At 47.7% G+C, this 19,122-nt stretch overlaps 1 protein-coding gene across 1 annotated transcript in view; it reads right to left on the bottom strand.

Moving 5' to 3' along the window:
- The window catches only part of Accsl (1-aminocyclopropane-1-carboxylate synthase homolog (inactive) like), a 14,452-nt gene extending 12,454 nt beyond the window's left edge, over positions 1 to 1,998 (bottom strand). Inside the window, exon 1 of the mRNA XM_028778606.1 lies at positions 1,977 to 1,998. Within this exon, the coding sequence (XP_028634439.1) occupies positions 1,977 to 1,998 (22 nt within the window). The remainder of the gene's footprint in view (positions 1 to 1,976) is intronic.
- Positions 1,999 to 19,122: the final 17,124 nt, after the last annotated feature.

Below are 19,122 nucleotides of genomic sequence, written 5' to 3'. Positions count from 1 at the left end.
GAGGGAGAGAGGAAGAGGGAGAGAGAGAGAGAGGAAGAGGGAGAGAGAGAAAAAAGGAGAGGGAGAGGGAGAGAGAGGAGAGTGGGGAGAGAGACAGAGAGAGAGTGGGAGAAGGGGGAGAGAGGGAGAGAGGGAAAGCAGGAGAGAGTTTGGTCTGTATTAAGTTTGTGTACCACATGCATGCAGTGCCCATGGAGATCTGAAGAGGGCGCTGGAACTGAAGCTACAGACTGCTGTTGCGCACACATGCAAGTGCTAAATATCAACACCTGGTCCTCTGGAAGAGCAGCAAGTGGAGCTGCTGAGACATTGCTCCAGCCCCCAAAGCTTCAACTAGTTATTATCTGACCTGTATAGAAAAGGGTTGGAAGCCTCCGTTTTAGAACATAAACCTTTCTTTGTTCTTTTTTCCCCATCCTCCACCAAGACAGTCACACCAGATACCCAGTCCTTTCATCCTGACCTCACACGGATTCCTAGCATGCCATGGCAGCTGTTACGGGCTTTCATTTCTAGTCTCTCTAGCCCAGGGTGCAGCTTCTCAGCTTTGGTCCACCTGAATCACCTGCAGTGTGATAGACGCCTCAGACAGTGAAGGTCCTGGACTCCAGTTGGATAAAGGTTGGGGTGAGAACCAACAATCCTCATTTCTACCAAGCTCCCAGGACTGTACTCAGTGAACATGCTACCAATGTGTCTAAAAACCAGTCAGAATACCAGAAGCAACCAAGAATACCTTCTCAATGCCTCAATGAACCAGCAAAACAAATCAGGACAGCAAACTCCAGGTGGTGGGACTGTCTGAGGCCGACAACTGCCTCTCATTCTTTAAGACAACCTCCACCCAGAAAACTAGGCTTACCCTCCTTCCACCATATGCTGTAATCCCCAGCTTTTTACAAGCGACAACCCCACCCACACATGTCTAAAACCTTGTTGCTTCTTCTACACATGTATAGTATCAGCACTTCAAAGTATTAAACACAGTCTGCAACATCCAGGAGGTTTGGTGGCCAGCCAGTCTAGCCAAAACAGAGAGTGTTGGGTTCTGTAAGAGATTCCATCTAAAGCACAAGACTGACCAAGATACTCAATATTGATCTCCTCCCTTTCTCTCTCTCTATACACACAGTGTGCACACACAAAGAAACACATTCTCCTGGAAGATGTATTTTTAAGAAGGAAGTGAATATGATTTAAAGTTATTAACTTAGAAGTTGGGGACTCTGCCAAGACTTCTTATATAGGAAATGTCTATTGTAAATGATGCTGTAGCACAAAGAAATGTTGCCCCTAAATCCAAGCCCTAAACTGTTAAAATTGGGGTTCATCAGTCCTCTTCTCCAAATCCCTAACTACACCTTGGCTTCAGTGTCCCTAAACCTGCTCTCACCTACCTTCCAATCTCTACTCATCCTCCATGTTGGTTAAAATCAGTGCCAAGATCAGACAAGCTGTTACTGGCAGGATAACCCTCTGCCATGAGTTTTGGGCTTAAGGTAGATCTTGAGCAGAAGGAGCCAGGCAGAGATTGGCTCAGTGCTAGGGTAGGATTCTCTTAGGCTTCACCTAGTCTGTCTTTCCAGTTAGTTTCCACAAGGCTCACTTTATAGATGAGAAACCAGAAGCTCAAAGGAATGAATGCAGTCTACCAGACACAGAAGGAGGATGTGTTTATCAGGGAAGGTTCCAGGCGCATCAGCCTATAGTTGCTGTACCTCACATGCCCCAGCACAGTCATGGATACAACCCAACACAAAGTCAAATCTTAAAACACTGAGATTGCTGTTGCTTTGTTTCTGTAACTCCATTGCCCAGTTCTCAAGCAAAAAACTTTATAGATAATACTATGTTACAATGTTAGGTCTAAGCCAGTTGACAATAAACCTCCACTTTCTTTGAAGCTCCAGGGCACTATGGCCCAAAGTTCCTGCCTCCCTCCATTCCCACAGCTTGTGTCACCCCACCAAGCTCACCCTCATTTCTGCTTTCACTCATCGCTGTGCAGTTAAGTCTAGATCCTTATGCCTTCCAGGAGTGTCTTTGCCATTCAGGGATCAGAAGCTTGCTCCTCCACCACCCCCTCTCTCTTTTAAACACAAGGTGGCTCTCAGGGTAATGAGATCCATCTTTTTCCCCTCTGGAGGCATTTGCCCAGCAGCTCCCTATTACCTAAAATGGCCTTGGCACCTTTACAGAGAACTGTCTCCACGGAGATTCCAGCTGAGGCAAATCTGAAGAGTATCGGCATCAGCTGAAGTGTTCACAAGCCATGAGGGCTCCTGCTCTTTGAAGGAGGCTAGAGCCAGGGCCTGTGTGTACAGGTAAGACACCGGATGGGTCAGGTGCTTCCCGACTATGGAGAGTAACTAGAATGAGAGGAGTCTGTTCAAAGCACAAACAAGCCTATGGTACCTCCCCATTTCTGAGGAGGCTATATTTGACAGTAGGCTGAAGTGGAGTTTAATCAGGACAGGAGAACCACTGCATAAAGAGACCTTGGAAGGAGCTCCAGGAATCCCAGGCACCATCCCGTTGGGCTCAGGACGTAGGGCCTCCTGCCTGTGTGGCTTTGGCAAGACTCCCCTTTCTCTTTGCTAAAGACAGAGGCCAGGAAATCTACATCCCAGGTGGAGTGGAGACTAGATGGGGGATGGACTTGTGATGGGCAGGTGGGATTGTGTGAAACGTCTCAGCTGTGCCTGAGCTTCCTGTGACTGTCCAGGAATGGATGCGGACCCAAAGTAGCCTATCCTTCCAGAATACCTGTGCTCTGACCTCAAACTTTAAAAGAAAAATGATCCAGGTATGGTGGCCCACGCATTTAATCCCAGCACTTGGGAAGCAGAGTCAAGAGGGTCTCCTCGAGTTGAAGTACAGCCTGGTTTACATAGTTAGATCCTGTCTCAAAAACTATGTCTGGGCTACAGTGAGGCGCTGGTGAAGTGGTTCTAGGGGGCCCCAGGACTCTGGACTGCCACTGCCCACCCCTCCCTTCAGCATACGACAGCTTTCCCTCCTCATTAGCCCTTCATTTAAAAAAGATTGCGTTATTTTCTTCTAAATGGTCAACACAGCTGATTCATTTCTCTGCGTTGTCTCTTTCCGGCTCCTCTGTCTAAAATATAAATCCCATGAGGAGAAATGCTTCGTTGCTGTCTGTCTGAGGAAGACCCGGAGTCCAATAATCACTGGGATTTGGATTGAAAGTTTTCTCCTAAGGCCTAAATGGTTGACTCCTAAATCAGTGCTCTTCTCCCCGCTCCCCCTCCTCTGTTTGTGTGTGTGTGTGTGTGTCTGTCTGTCTGTCTGTCTGTCTGTCTGTCTTTTCTTGCCACCAGCTTCTCTCCATTGTGATATACTGCTTGGTTACTGGTCTAATATTAACAGAGCCAAGCAACTGTGAACTGAAGCCTTCAAAACCATGGATAGAAATAAACCTTCAGTCTTTCCAAAGTTGTTTGCCTCAAGATTCACCGTATTAATGGATGTTAATACCTTGTCAGTAAATGGATGAGTGGGTGGGCGGATGCCCTAAGGCAATTATCTGAGGTCTGCACTTTGGGCTTCTCTGCTCTCTGGTTCCAAGGCACACAGAGAGGGATCTTGGTTATGTTTGATTTTCACTTGCTTATATTATAGTATATTGATTTTTAATTTTTGTTTATTTTATTTATTTAATTTATGTATGAGTGCTCTGCTGCATGTACACCTGCATGCCAGAAGAAGACATCAGATACCTTTATAGGTCTTGAACCACCACGTGAGTGCTGGGAGTTGAACTCAGGACCTCACTGCTGAGCCGTCTCTCCAGTCCATATTATACTGATTAATGAGTGAAGATGATAACTTTAAAATTAAACAATTCTATGTCCTTGGTGACTGTTGGCAGAAGAAGGAAAAGTTTTCGAGGGAAAAATCCCTGTTTATAACATGCTACAAACAACTGCTTTGAAGCTGCCTCTTTTGGGCATCACTTCCAGCCATCCAGACATAACCCAGATTTGCCAACAGGAGGCGCTAAATCCTTATTTTCTTGCTGTTCATGGATCTTGTGGCAGTCCGTGTCGGTCCAGGTCCAGAAAGGCCGCAGTAGGAATACAGAAAAGGCCAAGTGCAGTCCATAGCTATCACTCTTCAGCCCAGGGGTATGGTAGGTGACCACAGAATGGCTGGAATTTAGAGGTGCTGAGGCCCTGGTAAGCTACCCCAATTGCTGACTTCCTGCAACCCCCCCCACCCCCCATGGCTCAGAGTCAGCATTTTGAAGATGGAACTCCTCCAGAGTTTCATAGATAGAACACATCCCTCGTGTGATTAGAAACCAGACTCACAAACCACTGCTTCCTCTGTCTCTCCCCCATTCCTTTTCTCATCGCTCTGCTTCAAAACCAAACAAGATTCCATGATCAGCATCTGACTTGGCCAGCTTTAGAAGGCCCTGGGTTTGAATGTGGGGATAGCAGCGGTGGGCTACAGTAGCTGAGCAGGGAAGACTCCTCCTCCTAGCTGCTCCTACTCCCAGCATCCTCCAGAGAGCAACCTGGTAGGCCTGGAGATAGAGGCAGGGTCCAAAGCCATGATGATCAGAGGCCCAGAGAGAAACAGAGGGACCTCCCTGAGAGGAGCAGGCTTACCCGAGCTGAGGCTCTGTTTTGTGTTACAGGGTTAGAGTCTCACATAAGAGACTTCCCAACAGTTTGATAAAACAAATTTACAAGTGGCCACACTGAGCCCAGCAGGGTTCTTCAGCCTCATCCAAGTTCAAGCTACTTGCATTAGGTTGAGTAAAATCTAGTCGGAAGTCAGGCCCAACATGGCCTCTTCCTGGGCCACAGAGATGTCTCTGAAGAATCCTCCTGTAGCATGCTTGTCTTTGAGGAGTTTGAAACGACCCAAAGTGAGAGGGTGAAAAGGACATAAGCTAGAAAGGCTTTGGCTTCCCAGTTGGGTGCCAAGTGGCTGCATCCAGCTTCTTCAGACCATTCACTCTACGTGGCCTGTCCTTCAGAATGGCCCCTTCTCTTCAGAAAGTCCCTGCTACCTGCAGCCTCCCTGTTCCCCCAGGCTACAACTCTTCCCCTATGGTTCTCAGCCCACTCAGATCCCACCAGGTCAGTCATGTTGCACCGCCCTCCCCTTAACCAATGGGGACCATGCACACAGTAAGTACCAAGTACACAGTAGGTACCAAGTCACTGTTTTTGTTTACTTGTCTAGGATTTGCAATGGGAAGTCAGACCCAAAAAAGCTGTTCTTTCTTTCCGGAGAATTCTGAACTCAATTTGCAAACAACGACATCTGGCCCTGTTGGAGAGCAGCAGGAGCAAATTAGCCCAGTCACATACTCATTAGCAATTGCCAAGCAGTCCATGGGCCACATGCACCCAGGATGGACCGAAAGCTAGAGAGGACGCTGTTACATAGGGAGCTAGACAAAGACCTGCAGGAACCCAGGGAGCACGCATCTTGGGGAGTAGTCTTACAGGCAGACCAGTAGCAAATGCAGTCCCTGGGGTCAGAATGGCCCCAGGGCTGCTATATATTAAAAATGGATTTTCCAATTAGCAAACCAAGCTAGGACTTTGGCTTGTATTCTAAATGTGGTAGGGAAAAAAAGCCCAGATTTTTCTGGACCTGTCTGTCATGGGTTACTCGCTGCAGTGGGGCTAGGGCCAGGCAGCTTATGGTCATGTGAGATATACCTCTGCTCTGAGCCACTTACAGATTGTCTTTCCTGTGAGGTTATCACCCGGGTTTCTGTGAACCCCAGTGTAGCAGTATCAGGAAGAGCCCTGCTAACCAATGCCATGCCTCAGCCAGGCTTAGTGCCCTCCCAACCCCTGGTAGGCCCTTGGCTAGAGAAATACTGGATGGGTCTCGGTGGCCTCCCACCCCACCCTAACCTTTATCTTCATGATATTAGAGAAGCCATGCTTTCCACAGACATCCTAGAAGGCTGAGAATCATATTCCAAGACACACTCAGTGAGTCTTCACTGACAGGTAGAGTGGAGCCTCTTAGTGCTCCCTACCCCTCCTCCCTCCTCTGCTCCCTCTCCCACCCCCCTGTCTTTTCTCTAGGGCTCTTTTCTCCATCTCATTAGGCTGCTGAGAGTGGTTCTGATAGCAGCCCTCTCTCTCCCAGCTCTTAGCATGACCTGGTATCTAATTCCTCTTCAAATATGAATAAGGCTGTTCTGGCCAGAGCTCAGTTCTGCCAGGAGCTGAGATAGGTCTTCCCTGGGTTCTTTCCATTTGCTTTCCCCAAGGTCTTCCTACCAAGGCTAGCCTGGCTAGCAAATTCTCCACCCCCTGATCCCTGGGGCTTGGCACCCAGCTTGGGCACAGAGCTGTTTTATTTTTCATAGATGCTATCTATCTACTGGGTACCCACCCCTCAAAGCCAAGCCTCCTCCCCAGGGAGATCTAATGACACCCCCCCCACCCTTGAGACTGTGCTAGAGTGAGGGGACAGGAGCCAGCGGCAGACTGTGGGACACTATGTGCAGTGTGAGGCTCTGTTCCCTGGTTCCCTGGGAGGGGAGGTCAGGGGACCGTCTGGCTTAGGCAGACACTGAAACTGGGTGATTGTCTAGGCCCTGGAGGGCTCCTAGTCAGGGCTCCTGGAGTTATCTGTCTATGGGGTGTGGTATGGAGTGCTGAAGTCTAGCAGGGAATTGTCAAGACATGTTCAATTCTCCACGCAGACTCTGTGTGGCTCCACGTAGATACTGTGTGGCTCTGGGTAGGTAACTAGGCATCTCTGCATAGCATCTTCTCAGTTACAAAGGCAGGTCAGGAGGAGCAGCTGAGAGAATGTGAACTAGAGAGTGTGAGTGGACCTTCACCCTGCCACAGTCTGCCCTGCCACCTGCCCATCCCCCACCCACTCATCCCCCACCGATAGCTTAAGCTTCTGTTGCTTTTGTCATTTCTCTTTGAGCGCTACTTAACTGCCGACTTGCCTGTCTCCAGAGATTGAAGCTGTTACAAGAAACATTCCAGAGGGAGCTCTGCTGACTGCTCTTACTGTCACACCCCACCCCCACCCCCATCTCTACAGAGAAACCACCACCTCTCCTCTCCCCCAGGGGCCTCTTTCTGTAAAGGACTTGTGACTTTCCATGGGGCCTTTTCTGCCCCCATGCCTGTGAGTGGCTTCCCAGTGCTTTCCAGGCAGAAAGCCTACTCTGTCCCCAGAGACACCTTCTTGGGCCAATAGCTTCTGTTGACCAGGATCTGCCTCAGACCCAGACTCTGAAACTGCCCCTTCTTTCTGGGCCCTGGCGTCCCCTGCTCTTTTCTCCATCTTTTCAGAGCCAGAGGGAGGATGCTCCTTCAACCCCCAGAGCCCTGGTCAGGAAGCACTTTCTGGTCAGCCTTGTCAGATGCCTTGGAGAACGTACCTATGTAACAGTTTCATCCCCTTAGCCTGTAACAACAAATGCTCTCAGTGAATAAGCTAGATTTGTGCCCTTGCACACTGGCTCTGGACTTGGCCAAGGGTCTTGTCATGGACAATGGCACATTAGAAAACACCACACAAGCAGAAGCCACACAGTGCAGGAATGCCTTCTTGAATGTTGGCCCTCACTGGATGGAAGAAAGCCCAGCCTTGGAGAAGTGACAGCCCACAGGGTGTGACAACCCACATGGCTCTCTACTGAGAGGGTAGAGGCATCTGGCAGATACTAGCCCTGAGGGAGCCCCTCTTGGCCACATCATGAGTAATCCTGGCAATATCCAAAGAAGGAGAAGTACCAGCCATCTAAGCCCTGTCAGACCATAAAACTGAATGAAGCATGCCCGGGGCTGCTCTGCCACATGGCTGTAAAAATGGAGACAAGCTCCTCAACCTAGACGGAAGTGTTATTTTTATCACCCCCATTCTCAGATGTCAAGACTGAGGCTAAAAGAGTTGGAGTACATTTCCCAAGGTTGCCCAGTGGGTTCATGTGGTAGCTGTGGACTTCCTGCTACAGACAGGTTGATTGATTAACAGCCCAGTTACTGTCCCAGGGTTCACCATTACTGCCCCACTCCCACTCCTGTGTGCCCCTGCCACGCAACCAGCTTTGACTAGTGAACAGCAAAGTCTAGACTCCCCAGCTGGACTAAACCTGGGGTTGTGTGTGTGGAGGTGGTAGAGCTTCTGTCTTCTCTGTGGGGACCCCAGTGTGAGGATCCTCACCGCCCCCTCTGCTCCACCCCTTCCTCCTCCACAGGTGTTTCCTTCAATAAAGATCCTGCATTTCTAACACCATGGCGGGAAGGCGTGGCCAGGCCTGCAGTTCCTTCAAAAGTTTTTCCTTTCAGGAAGAACTGACATCTTCAGACATTACCACTGCACAGACCTTGTCCTAAGGCAGATAAAAAGGAAAGCTCCCAGCTCAAAACAAACAAACAAACACAAAACAAAAACAAACAAACAAACAACCTAGTCCTCGACCCCAACAGACATGTGGAGGTGATGGGGGCAGGGACTGCACAGGATACCTGGCTCTCAGGAACTGATACCATCCAAGAGACCCAAGGAAGCAACAGCCGTTTTCAGACCATGTACACACCATTTCACGGAAACCTCTCCTACACCGGAAGCCAAGGATTACATCTCATGTCAAGGATACAAGTCTTAGTGAGGGGACCCAGCTGGTCTTGTGTCATGGCTAACTATGTGACAGAGTTGAGTCTTAACCTTAGAGGGAAATGGGCCGGCCAGTGGGGTGCTCCCTGCACCCTGGGTATAGATGCCTGCCCTTCACAGTGTTACATAGCACTGTCCCCTTAGCAAAATGACTGCCATCTTCATGAAACCAGAGACTGGGCTATTGGTCAGAAGGAGGGCAGGGTGAGGGTCATGGAACTCTCCCTTGTGTATCAAGCCACTCCTCCCAACCACGTGTTTACAATCCTATCCTAATTGCCCACGGATCTGGGCTAGAGTAGAGGCTGGGGAGGTCTCTCCATCTGCACAGCCATGGGGATGCCATCATCCATGCTGGGTGCAGACTTTCTACGTTTCTTTCACTCACACTCCTGCCCATAACCCCTTGCCCACGCCCTTGAAGTAACCCCAATAAACTCATTGGTACCCCAGGGTGAACTTTGGTAAAATCAAGCTCTAGTTTGTCACCAGAACCTTGTGAGAAGGATATAGACGTTGCTTGGTTCCCTACCTCCACACATACACAGGGAGAAAATTCTTGATATATATGGTTTCCTTGGAGACCCTGGGTACATTGTCTGGGTAGCCCCTCAGTCTTAATTTTACCACATATAAAACTGAGACCCTTACCATGTTACCTTCTAAGGACCTTATAAACATGAGTAAAAATCTTGTGAGTGGGTGTTGAATCCATGTTAGTTCTCTTTCTCACTCCCCACTCCCATCCCATGGGAGCCCCTGGGATCCTCTTGTCTCTGCCTGCCCAGCACTGGGATTTATGTGCACACACTGCTACCCTTGGCTTTTTACGCATGTGCTAGGAATCTGAACTCAGGTTCTCATCCTTGTGCTCATAACGGACACAAAGGTCTAAGCCATCTAACCAGCTCAATCCACTTTAGTTCTGACCTCTATCCCCACATGGAGTTGTTTCCATCCCATTACCAATATATCTAGACACTAGGATGACCGTGATGAACAGATCAGATCCATAACTCCATATTGCCTTTATTCCAACAAAATAACATGTCAACAACTAAAACCCCCATAAATCAGTGAGAAACAAAAATTGAAGGCTCTAATCCAGGACCAAAAAAAATAAAAAAATCCCCCAGATTCCTTCCCCATGAGGGGAGATTTTCCACAGGGACCAGCCTTGGCTGGGACTCATGTGCCTGCTCCTTGAGAAAGCTCCTGGGATAAAAATAGCCAGGCAGCAGGCGGCCCTTCTGGGGCTCAGAGAAGTGAGGGGAGGGGGCCTTGGTTCTCCATAGCTCTGTCTCTGAGAAACAGGAACCAGAGCAGGGCTTCATATCCTAGTGTCTGAGAGCGTCTGTCTCCTCAGAGGGTGGAGGCCATCCCAGAGAAGAGAGAGATGTACTAATGGTATAGCTCAGGCATGTTTGCCCAGCATGCAGGAGGTACCGGGTTCAATCTCCAGCACCCACTAAAGTTGGTGTGCCTGTGCACACAGTCAGGTGATAGAACAGAAGGATCAAAAGTCCAAGGTCATCTTTGGCTACAGAGCCATGTTTGAGACTAGCCTAGGTTGTCTCAAACCCTGTCTTAGCCTAGGCTGTCTCAAACCCTGCCTCAGAAGATAAATAAATAAAAGTTCAGAGCTTGCTGTGGCTGGGCATGATGGCGCACTGCTTTAATCTCTAAGAAAGTTCAAGTCCAGCCTGGTGTACATAGTGAGTTCCAGGCTAGCCAGGGCAACATAGTAAGATCTTGTCTCAATAAAATAAAGTAAAGTAAAATAAAATAAAATAAAAATTAAAGACTGGATTCTTCATATTCGATGAATCAGAGAATACTGGTAGTGTTCTCATTGTGACCAGAAAGGAAAGAGGCTTGAAGACAAGAGACAGGCAGCTCTCTTGTTGCCACCAAACAAGACCAAAAGGAACATTTCATTCACTGAAAAAAGTAACCAAACAAACTCTCACAGGGGGTGGTAGTTTGACTGCTGAAATGAATTGGAGCCAAAGCAGTCATTTCCGGGAAGCCTTCCTTTTCTGGGGACTGTCCTGCTGTCCTGAAGATCTGGTTTAGCCTGCACCCTTCTCTTTCCTAAGTGATCTCCCTGCCAGCTTCAAGATCAAATTGCTCATCTGGAGGGCTATCTGAGCCTGGACAAGCATTCAAGCAAAATCAAACAGCTAAGGAACTTGGGGTGTGGGCTCTGAAATGAAAAGGAACCTTCAAGATTGTCCTGTCCCCTCCCAAGGCCTATGCATTGGTGAAGCATCTAGGACCAAAGAGGGACAGCAGGAAGTCCAGATTTCACAGCAAGGGTCCTGGACTCCACCCAGGGAGCTGCCGTTGAGTCTAGCCAGGATCAGGATCATTCATCAGTGATGGCCACACCCATAAGCCTGCTGTGCACACAAACCTGCTAGGTGAGGTTGAGGCGTATGGGTGTGCATGTTGTATCGGGTGTATAGAGAAAACTCTCAGGTGAGGCGACATTGAAGCAAGGGTAAGCCGTAAATACTGGCGGGGCCAGATGGTTGTCTATGAAGTATTTGCCATGTAAAATGAAGATCCAAGTTCAATCCCCCAGATTCTTTGTTAAAAAGTAGAGTGTGCTAGTAGACTGTGTTGAGGAGGCAGAAACAAACAGATCCCTGGGGATCATTGGTCAGGCAGGCAGTCCAGCCTACTCGCCAAGCTCTGGCTGATGAGCCAAAAAAAGAGGAGCGAGGGGGGAGAGGGGAGGTTGGCAAGCAAGATGACTCAGCAGGTACAGTTCACCAAATCTTATGACCTGAGTTTGATGGATTGAATCCCCATGATGGAAGGAGACAACCAATCCTCATACCAAATGAGCTGTCCTCTGACCACACAATATGTGTGTCATGACACAGGCATGAGTACACACACATACACACACTAAATAAATAGGGTTTTTTTTGAGACAAGGTCTTACTATATAGTCATGGCTGGCTTGGAATTTGGCATGTAGACCAGGTTAGCCTTGAATTCACAGTAATCTACCTGTTCTCCTGTCTCCTGAGTGCTGGGATTAAACATATATGCTACCAAAAAACAAAATCTTTAAAAATCAGGTAGGAAGTCCACAAATGATGCCCTAGCATGTCTTTTAGCATCCTCCTCAGCACACAGGAAGGAAAACATACAGGGGAACATGCAAAAAACATAACACACACACACACACACACACACACACACACACAAGAGCACAGACAAAAGGGGATTACAGGTTGTTGCCCAGAGCTTAGCATGTGAAAAGACTAGCAAGAAGCAGTTTTAAAGAACAGAAATAAGGAAAGAAATAGATAATTCAGCTGTAATGGTCATAGACATTTTAAAACTAATGGATAGATATAGGAGGCAGACCAAGCAGCCCTGGAACAGAACACTTGAACAAATCAAAAGCCAACTAGGTCTAGTGGCATTGACGGAACTCTCCACTCAATAACCACAGAGTAACATAGTCTCTTAAAAAAAAAAATTTATTTGCAGGTGTCTGTGCCTGCAGGGGCCAGAAGAAGGCATTGGGTCCTCTGGAGGCAGAGTTACAGGCAGTTGGGAGCTGTCCAGAGTGGGTGCATAAACCAAACTCAGGTCCTCTGCAAGAACAAACTGTTCTTAATCACCAAGCCATCTCTCTAGCTCCACAATACACACTCTTCTCAAGCACATATGGCTGGAGTCCCCATCTTAGCAGGTTTAAAACACTGAAATCATAGAAAGAATTGCCCTCTATCCACGATGGAATAAGTTTAGAAATATATTGATCCTCTACAGAGCAGCAGAACTAACTTGGCATTTGTGAGTAAGGACATTGTCTACTTGTATGAAGGGGATTTCTGTGAGAGATTGACACTGGTTGACATTGTTCACAGACTGAGTAGTCTATGATCTGCAGCCTGAGATACAGGAGAGCCAAAGGCTGGTTCCACACTGTGCTGAAGAGGCTTACACTAGAACAGAAAAAAACAAAAACAGATACCCCGGTTCAAAAAAACTGATGAGCCAAAGGGTGGATTCTTCCTTCCTCTGCCTGGTTCAAGGCCATGTAGGAAGGCCATCTACTTTACCGGGTTCATTGACTCAAATGCTGGTCTCATCTAGAGGCACCCTCAGAAACACACACACAAGTCCTGTGATGTTGGGCACTGGCCAACCTTTAGGAGTTTCAGTTTGGAAACGGATTCTCAGACATAGTGACAAAGTCCAGGTATGGACAAAGACATCTAAGGGCACTTTAGTATAACCATCAACTTTAGTAGCACAGAGGACACTATCAAGAAGGTATAAAGAACCTCAGAAGAGAAGAAAAGGGTTTGCAAATCAGGAAACTGATGAAGAGCTAGCAGTAAGAACATACAAGGAATATTTAGGACTCAACAATGGTCAACTGACTTGAATAAGCATTTCTTTAGAGAATATAGCTGGAATATACCATCAAGGATGAGAAAAAATGCTAAACATGTTAGCTAGGGAAATGCAAATCAAAACCACAGGAGGTGAGTGAGATGGCTCAGTGAATAAAGGAGCTTGCTGCTAAGGTCAGGGGGCCTGAGTTTGGTCCCTGATACCTTTATGGTAGAAAGAGCAAAGAGATTCCCTCAAGACAAGTTCTCCTTTGACCTCTACAGGCGAAGTATAACATACCCACTCTACCCACAGACACAAAATAAATGTTTTTAAGGTAAAACAAAACAACAAACAAACAAACAAACAAAAAACCAACCAAACAAACAAAAGCCTCACAAAACCACCAGAGACAGCATTTCACTCAGCTGGGACATGGGATAGAAGTGATAGACAAGCCGGGTTTGAGGTCTGTGCTTGTAATCCCAGCTACTCCAGAAGCTGAGGCAGGAGGATCTGAAGTTTGAGGCCAACTGAGCTACATATCAAGACTCCCATGCTTCTTTTAAAACCCTTCTAATATTGATCCTAAGGGTGCTGGGTCCAGGCCCAGGCTCAGTTTCTGGCTGCACATGCCAAAGGAAGAGGGAATAGAACCCTGGCTGAATTCAAGCCCTGAATGTTGGCTGCAGGGGCGGGTGTGAGGAGGGCACAGGCTGAGATGTCCCACACCAGTGAGTAGCGTGAGCAATGGGGAGTGAGTAGAGGTCCCTGCTGTTCAGTCCAATACTGGCACAGCTAGACTGGGCGTGCAGAGCTTAAGACTGGCCAGATCCCCCAGCCCAAATCTACCCAACATGGCTGAGTTGCTTGCCTGCTTGGGGGTCATTCTGTTCTCTGAGAAGTCAAACACCTGTACCTTCAGCCTCCTGAATGAAAGTTCAAAGAACCGAGGGGACCAGCCACCAGCTCCTTCCCCAGCAGGGGGGGGGGGGGGGGGGGGGAAATGGGGGGCGGGGTTGGGAAGTACAGGGGATCAGACATACCACATGCAGGGAATGGTCTGAGATCCCTGCCGGGTGAGAAAGACTATGCTGGTCTCCTGGGGCCCTTGTTCCAGTGTGTCAAAATATTTTCCTAAAACAGTTCTCCCAGGAGACCCTGCTGATGCGCCAGAACCACCTCGCTGTACAGCTTACGGGAAAATCATTAGCATCTGACAGTGGCTAATCCCAAGACTGTCCATGGGCTGTACTGTCCTAGAACACAGAATCTTCCAGGAACCCCTCCATCCATCTCGTCAGCCATCACTACATGCGTCATTTACCCAGCCTGGAGCTAAGCCCTCTACACATCTGTTTTCATTTCTTTCCCACACAACAGGGCAGAGACTTTCATGGTTCAAGGAGGAAACTGAGGCACGGGGTGTTATACCAACTGCCCCACCCGTCCCCACACGTGACTGGTGTCCACTTTGGACATTACGTGTGTGATCTCTGACTCCTCATTGGGTCTCACCTGAGCACCCAGCTCTGTGAGCCTAACCTGGATTGCAAGGTCTGGTTCAAGTTCTACCCTAGCTCTTTGGACCCCCAGAGTTGAGTGGCTCCCGGTGGCACCAGTGGTCACATCTGTCCAGTTGCCTGCGTACATCTGGATGTTCTAGACAAACTCCAGCCACAGGGGGCTGGCCTGGAAACTACTTTTTCCCTCCTGCTTCACCTGTCAAGATGCCAAGGGCTCTATAAATATTTGTTCGTTGGCCGACCTCCAGGTGGTAAGAGATGAGGCAGAAACCCCAGACATAAATCAGACTTCCAGAGCCAGAAAGGTCTCAAAAAGAGTGTGCCCTCTCTATTTGGTAAATAGGTAAACTGAGGCATGGGGTGGGGGAGCTGGCTTGCCCAGTATCATAATGTCTGTGGGAGCTCTAACTCGCATTGAGAGCTCTTGCCATCAGCCACCTAACCTTAGCTCTCAGCCCTGCTTTCTTCCTAGATGGAGGGAGAACTCAGCCTTGTCTACCTGATTTCTGAGAAAGTCCCCAGTCACAGGGTGATATGATTTGGGATTGGAAAGGTCCTTCACAACTGCCCTTCAGTTTGAGATGACCACCCACCATTTGTCAGGAGCTCCAACCCAAATTGATCCTGTCTTCCTCGGAGTCTATTAAACCAACTATTTTGAGTGATCATGTTACACGGATCCAATTTCTCCCAGAAAAACACTCAGATGAGGTACCTCAGAGGGCACTTGGGACCCTCTCCAGTTCTGCTGCTCTGTCTCCCAAGCCTAGCTCTCTTTGCCCAGCACAGAAATGGCAGCTCCCAAAGGGACCCTTGGTTAGAAGCCAGCGGCATATCTGGCCTGCCCCCAGTGACTAAGCCAAACAGCAGCAACACTGCAGCAGCCACCACCCAGAAACCTGGGTTTTTTCCACTCCAGAAAACAACTGTCACGATGTGTCCTGACCCCACTCACCAGACTAGCAATGGGTAGAACAAAAGATGATTGTTTCTGGGGGGAATATCATTTTCCTGGGAGCTTCAGATCTGCCTTCATCAAGGTAGCATTGAGTGTTAGGATGGTCTTCATGGACCAGAAGTACATAGGGAGCATCACAGCTCCATGGGGAACAGTCAGGCCTGCTAGAGGCAGAATCCGTTTCTCAGCCCAAGAAGATTTTTTTTTTTTTTTTTTTTAACAGAGGAAGAGCTGGAGCTAAAAGGATAAAGGAAATGGAGAAATGCATTGGGCATAGTTCTCACTCCCTGGTAGGCCTGTTCACTTCTCTGTCAGAATTAAGCAGACATTGATGTCACCATCCTTCCTTACATAAATGGAAACTGAGGCTCAGAAATAGGAAATACTTACCCAGCCGGGCGGTGGTGGCGCACGCCTTTAATCCCAGCACTTGGGAGGCAGAGGCAGGCGGATTTCTGAGTTCGAGAGTTCGAGGCTAGCCTGGTCTACAGAGTGAGTTCCAGGACAGCCAGGGCTACTCAGAGAAACCCTGTCTCGAAAAACCAAAAAAAAAAAAAAAAAAAAAAAGGAAATACTTACCCAAGGTCAAAGAAATGGGATTTGAATTCGAGTCCATGAGGTGTCACACACACCCCATCCCTGGCCTCTGCCTCACACCCCAGCCTACTAGAATTCTTCATCTTCAACTGCCTGCTGCTGATGAGCTTAGCCTTTTCTTCTTGCAGACCTATGTCAGCACAGCTACTCTCAGGCTGGGACTCAGGCTAGAAGTGATAGCCATGGGTCTGGGTCCAGGAGGTTCTGGATCTGGGCCCTCTGTCCCACATCCCATCTGAAGTGGCTCTAGCCTGAGATAAGAAGCTATAGTACACCTTTCTCTCACAGCTCATGGCTCTAAAGAAGCCACTACCATGTCTTCAGGACATGCAGGCAGCCTGTGGCCCATATGCTGAAGAGCTGGGATCTCTTGTTGAAAGCTCGGAAACAATTTGTGCCCGCTAATGAGGACCAGGAATGAGTCCTATTCCAGCCCAGCTATTGGGAGAGTACAGGCCTGGCCCTGGCTGGACAGAGATCTGAGAAAGCTGAGCTGGACCCATCTCCAAGCTGTTTGAAGCTTGCTTTAGGACACTTATTTCACTGTGATGCAGATCTAGTACCACTCTCGCCTCCTGCATCCATTGCCTCAGAACCAGAGATAGCGTCTCAGCTCTGTCTCCCTTAGGAAAGGAGTGTGCTTCCTCAAGCCTCAGTTTCCCCCAGTGGGGGGAAAATGGTATATGAGAGATCTGCTCAGGTCCAACATCCTGTGGATGAATTCAGAGCTAGCAGTGGTCTATAGGGCAGGATGAGTGTCTGCAGGTGTGGAAAACCAATCTGTTTCCAAGGGGACTGATCCACATGGCCACAGACATTTTACCTGTTTCCTGTTGCTGCCAGGGTAGACCAGGCAGTTCTGACTTGTCTTAGATTGCTTTTTAAACTTGCTTATTCATTTTGATTTTTTTTTGAGATGCTGGAGAGATGGCTTTCTCTCCAGTGATTAAGAGCACAGGCTACTCTTCCTGAGGATCTGGGTTCAATTTTCAGAACCCACATGGAGGCTTACACCTGTTTGTGGCTCCAGTTCCAGGGCTTCTGACACCTGACACTTCCACACTGACACACATGCAGGCAAAACACCAAGGCACATAAAATAAATTTAAAAAGAAAAAAATGAAAAGAAACACTATGTAGGATAGGCTGGCCTGCCTCCTGGGTGCTGGCTGGGGTTACCAGTATGAACCAGCATGCCCAGTGAGTTTTCTGTTTTGTTATTAAATTTGGTTTATGATTGTTCTAGAACCATTAATTGGTCCTGATATAAAATTGGAACATCTCAGAAGCCCACGAGATAAAGATCTTTTTGTATTCCTTCACACTCGTGCAGATGTCTGTTTATACTTTCACATTCCTTTACATCCATCCCTGCACATAGAGAAGCATATTCATTTATTTCGGTCTAATTGGCCCTAGGTAATGACAATGTTCTCACTGTTTTGAACTTTGTTTTTAGCTGTATCTTGGGACTCTTCACTTATGGGCACAGTGAGGTTCTGTCTCTTCCTATTTCTTTTTATCAGTCAATGATGATTTATCAAGCAACTGCCATGAGCCAGACCCTGTTAATGGGCATTACAATGCACCTACGCTATGGGCATGTACTGTTCTGGGTGCTGAAAGCACACAAAGAAGAAATAGTCTCAAGTCAGGAAAAATCCAGAGAGCATGGTCTGCAGCTGGGGCCACAGTGGATTGGGCCACTTGCTGATTGTCGCAATCAATCTATGTGCTATCATAAATAATGTAAATAGTGTAAATCTCGATAGCTAGCACATCTTTATGTATTCATCCTTTCACACAACTCTAAGTGGAACCATGAAATTTGTTCCTAAAAGATAATTTGCTGCATCAAAGATGTCTGCCTTTACACACTGTGTCTCTGAATGAGCAGGGAGGGATGGGAGGAGGGTGCACATGTATCCAGGATTGTGTTTGTCTGTGTGCACGTGTGTGTGGAGCCTGAAGACAAGTTGTCATGCTTCAGCCATTTGAACACTTTTAATTCTTAAAGCTGGTGTGCATATTGTTATTTTGTAAATTGGCATACAAAGTAAGTTCACTTCTGTTTGTTTGAGACCATCTCTCACTGGCCTGGAATTTTTCAAGTACACTAGGCTGGCTGGTAAGCAAGCCCTGGAATTCTCTACCTCCCAGCACTGGGATTAAAAGCTTGTGCCACCACAATGCCTTTTTTTAAAAAAAAAATGTGAATTCCGGGGATGGAAATCTGTCTTCACTTTATCAACTGAGCAATAATCTCTCAGCCCTGTATTTATGGTTTTGGTAGATATTATTAATTTATTCTGGAAGTAGTCGATCAAACATTATGCCCCAGAACGAGTAGACCAGGCATGGTAGCATGTCTATCTCAGCTACTCTGGAGGCTGAGGCTGGAGATTCATAAGTTAGAGCCTGGAAAACTTAGCAAGATAATGTCTCAGAACCACAGAAGTGAAGTATAGCTCGGTGGCAGAACACTTGCCTAGCACGTGTGAGTCTCTGGGTTCGATCCCCACTACCACAAGGTTGACGAAGGGGAAGAAGGGAGGCTTTTTTACATCTAGGCATCTCTGGATCTTTAATGAAGGCTGAGTACAAATAGTGTTGGCAAAAGCCACAGGATCATACCTGGACCTCGGCAGCATGAACAGGAAAAAAAGCCCGGCAGGGAGGCCTTTGTTTTTTCCTCCTACATCTTCTCCAAGGATCCCCCATGGCTGATGTTCTCCTTTCATTTACTGCATCACACGTGCACACAGAATACAGTAGCCTCACTGCCCAGGGAGGACTAGCTTCAGGCCCCTCCGTTCACATACCCAAATCTGCAGATGCTCAAGCCTCTTATAAAAACTGACCCACGATCAGTCTCCCGTATACTTTCAATCACCTCCAGATTGTCCATGATACATAATAAACTGTAAGTGCTGTCTAAACACTCACCATACTTATTATCCAGGAAAAATAGTCTGTGTATATTGAGTTGAGACATAACTTTTTTTCCCTTTATGGTCTTTCAATCCTTGG

This window comes from Grammomys surdaster, unplaced genomic scaffold (assembly GCF_004785775.1).
Source record: "Grammomys surdaster isolate TR1022 unplaced genomic scaffold, NIH_TR_1.0 338, whole genome shotgun sequence".
NCBI classification, from domain to species: Eukaryota; Metazoa; Chordata; class Mammalia; order Rodentia; family Muridae; genus Grammomys; species Grammomys surdaster.
This window is presented reverse-complemented; position numbering and strand designations above follow the sequence as displayed.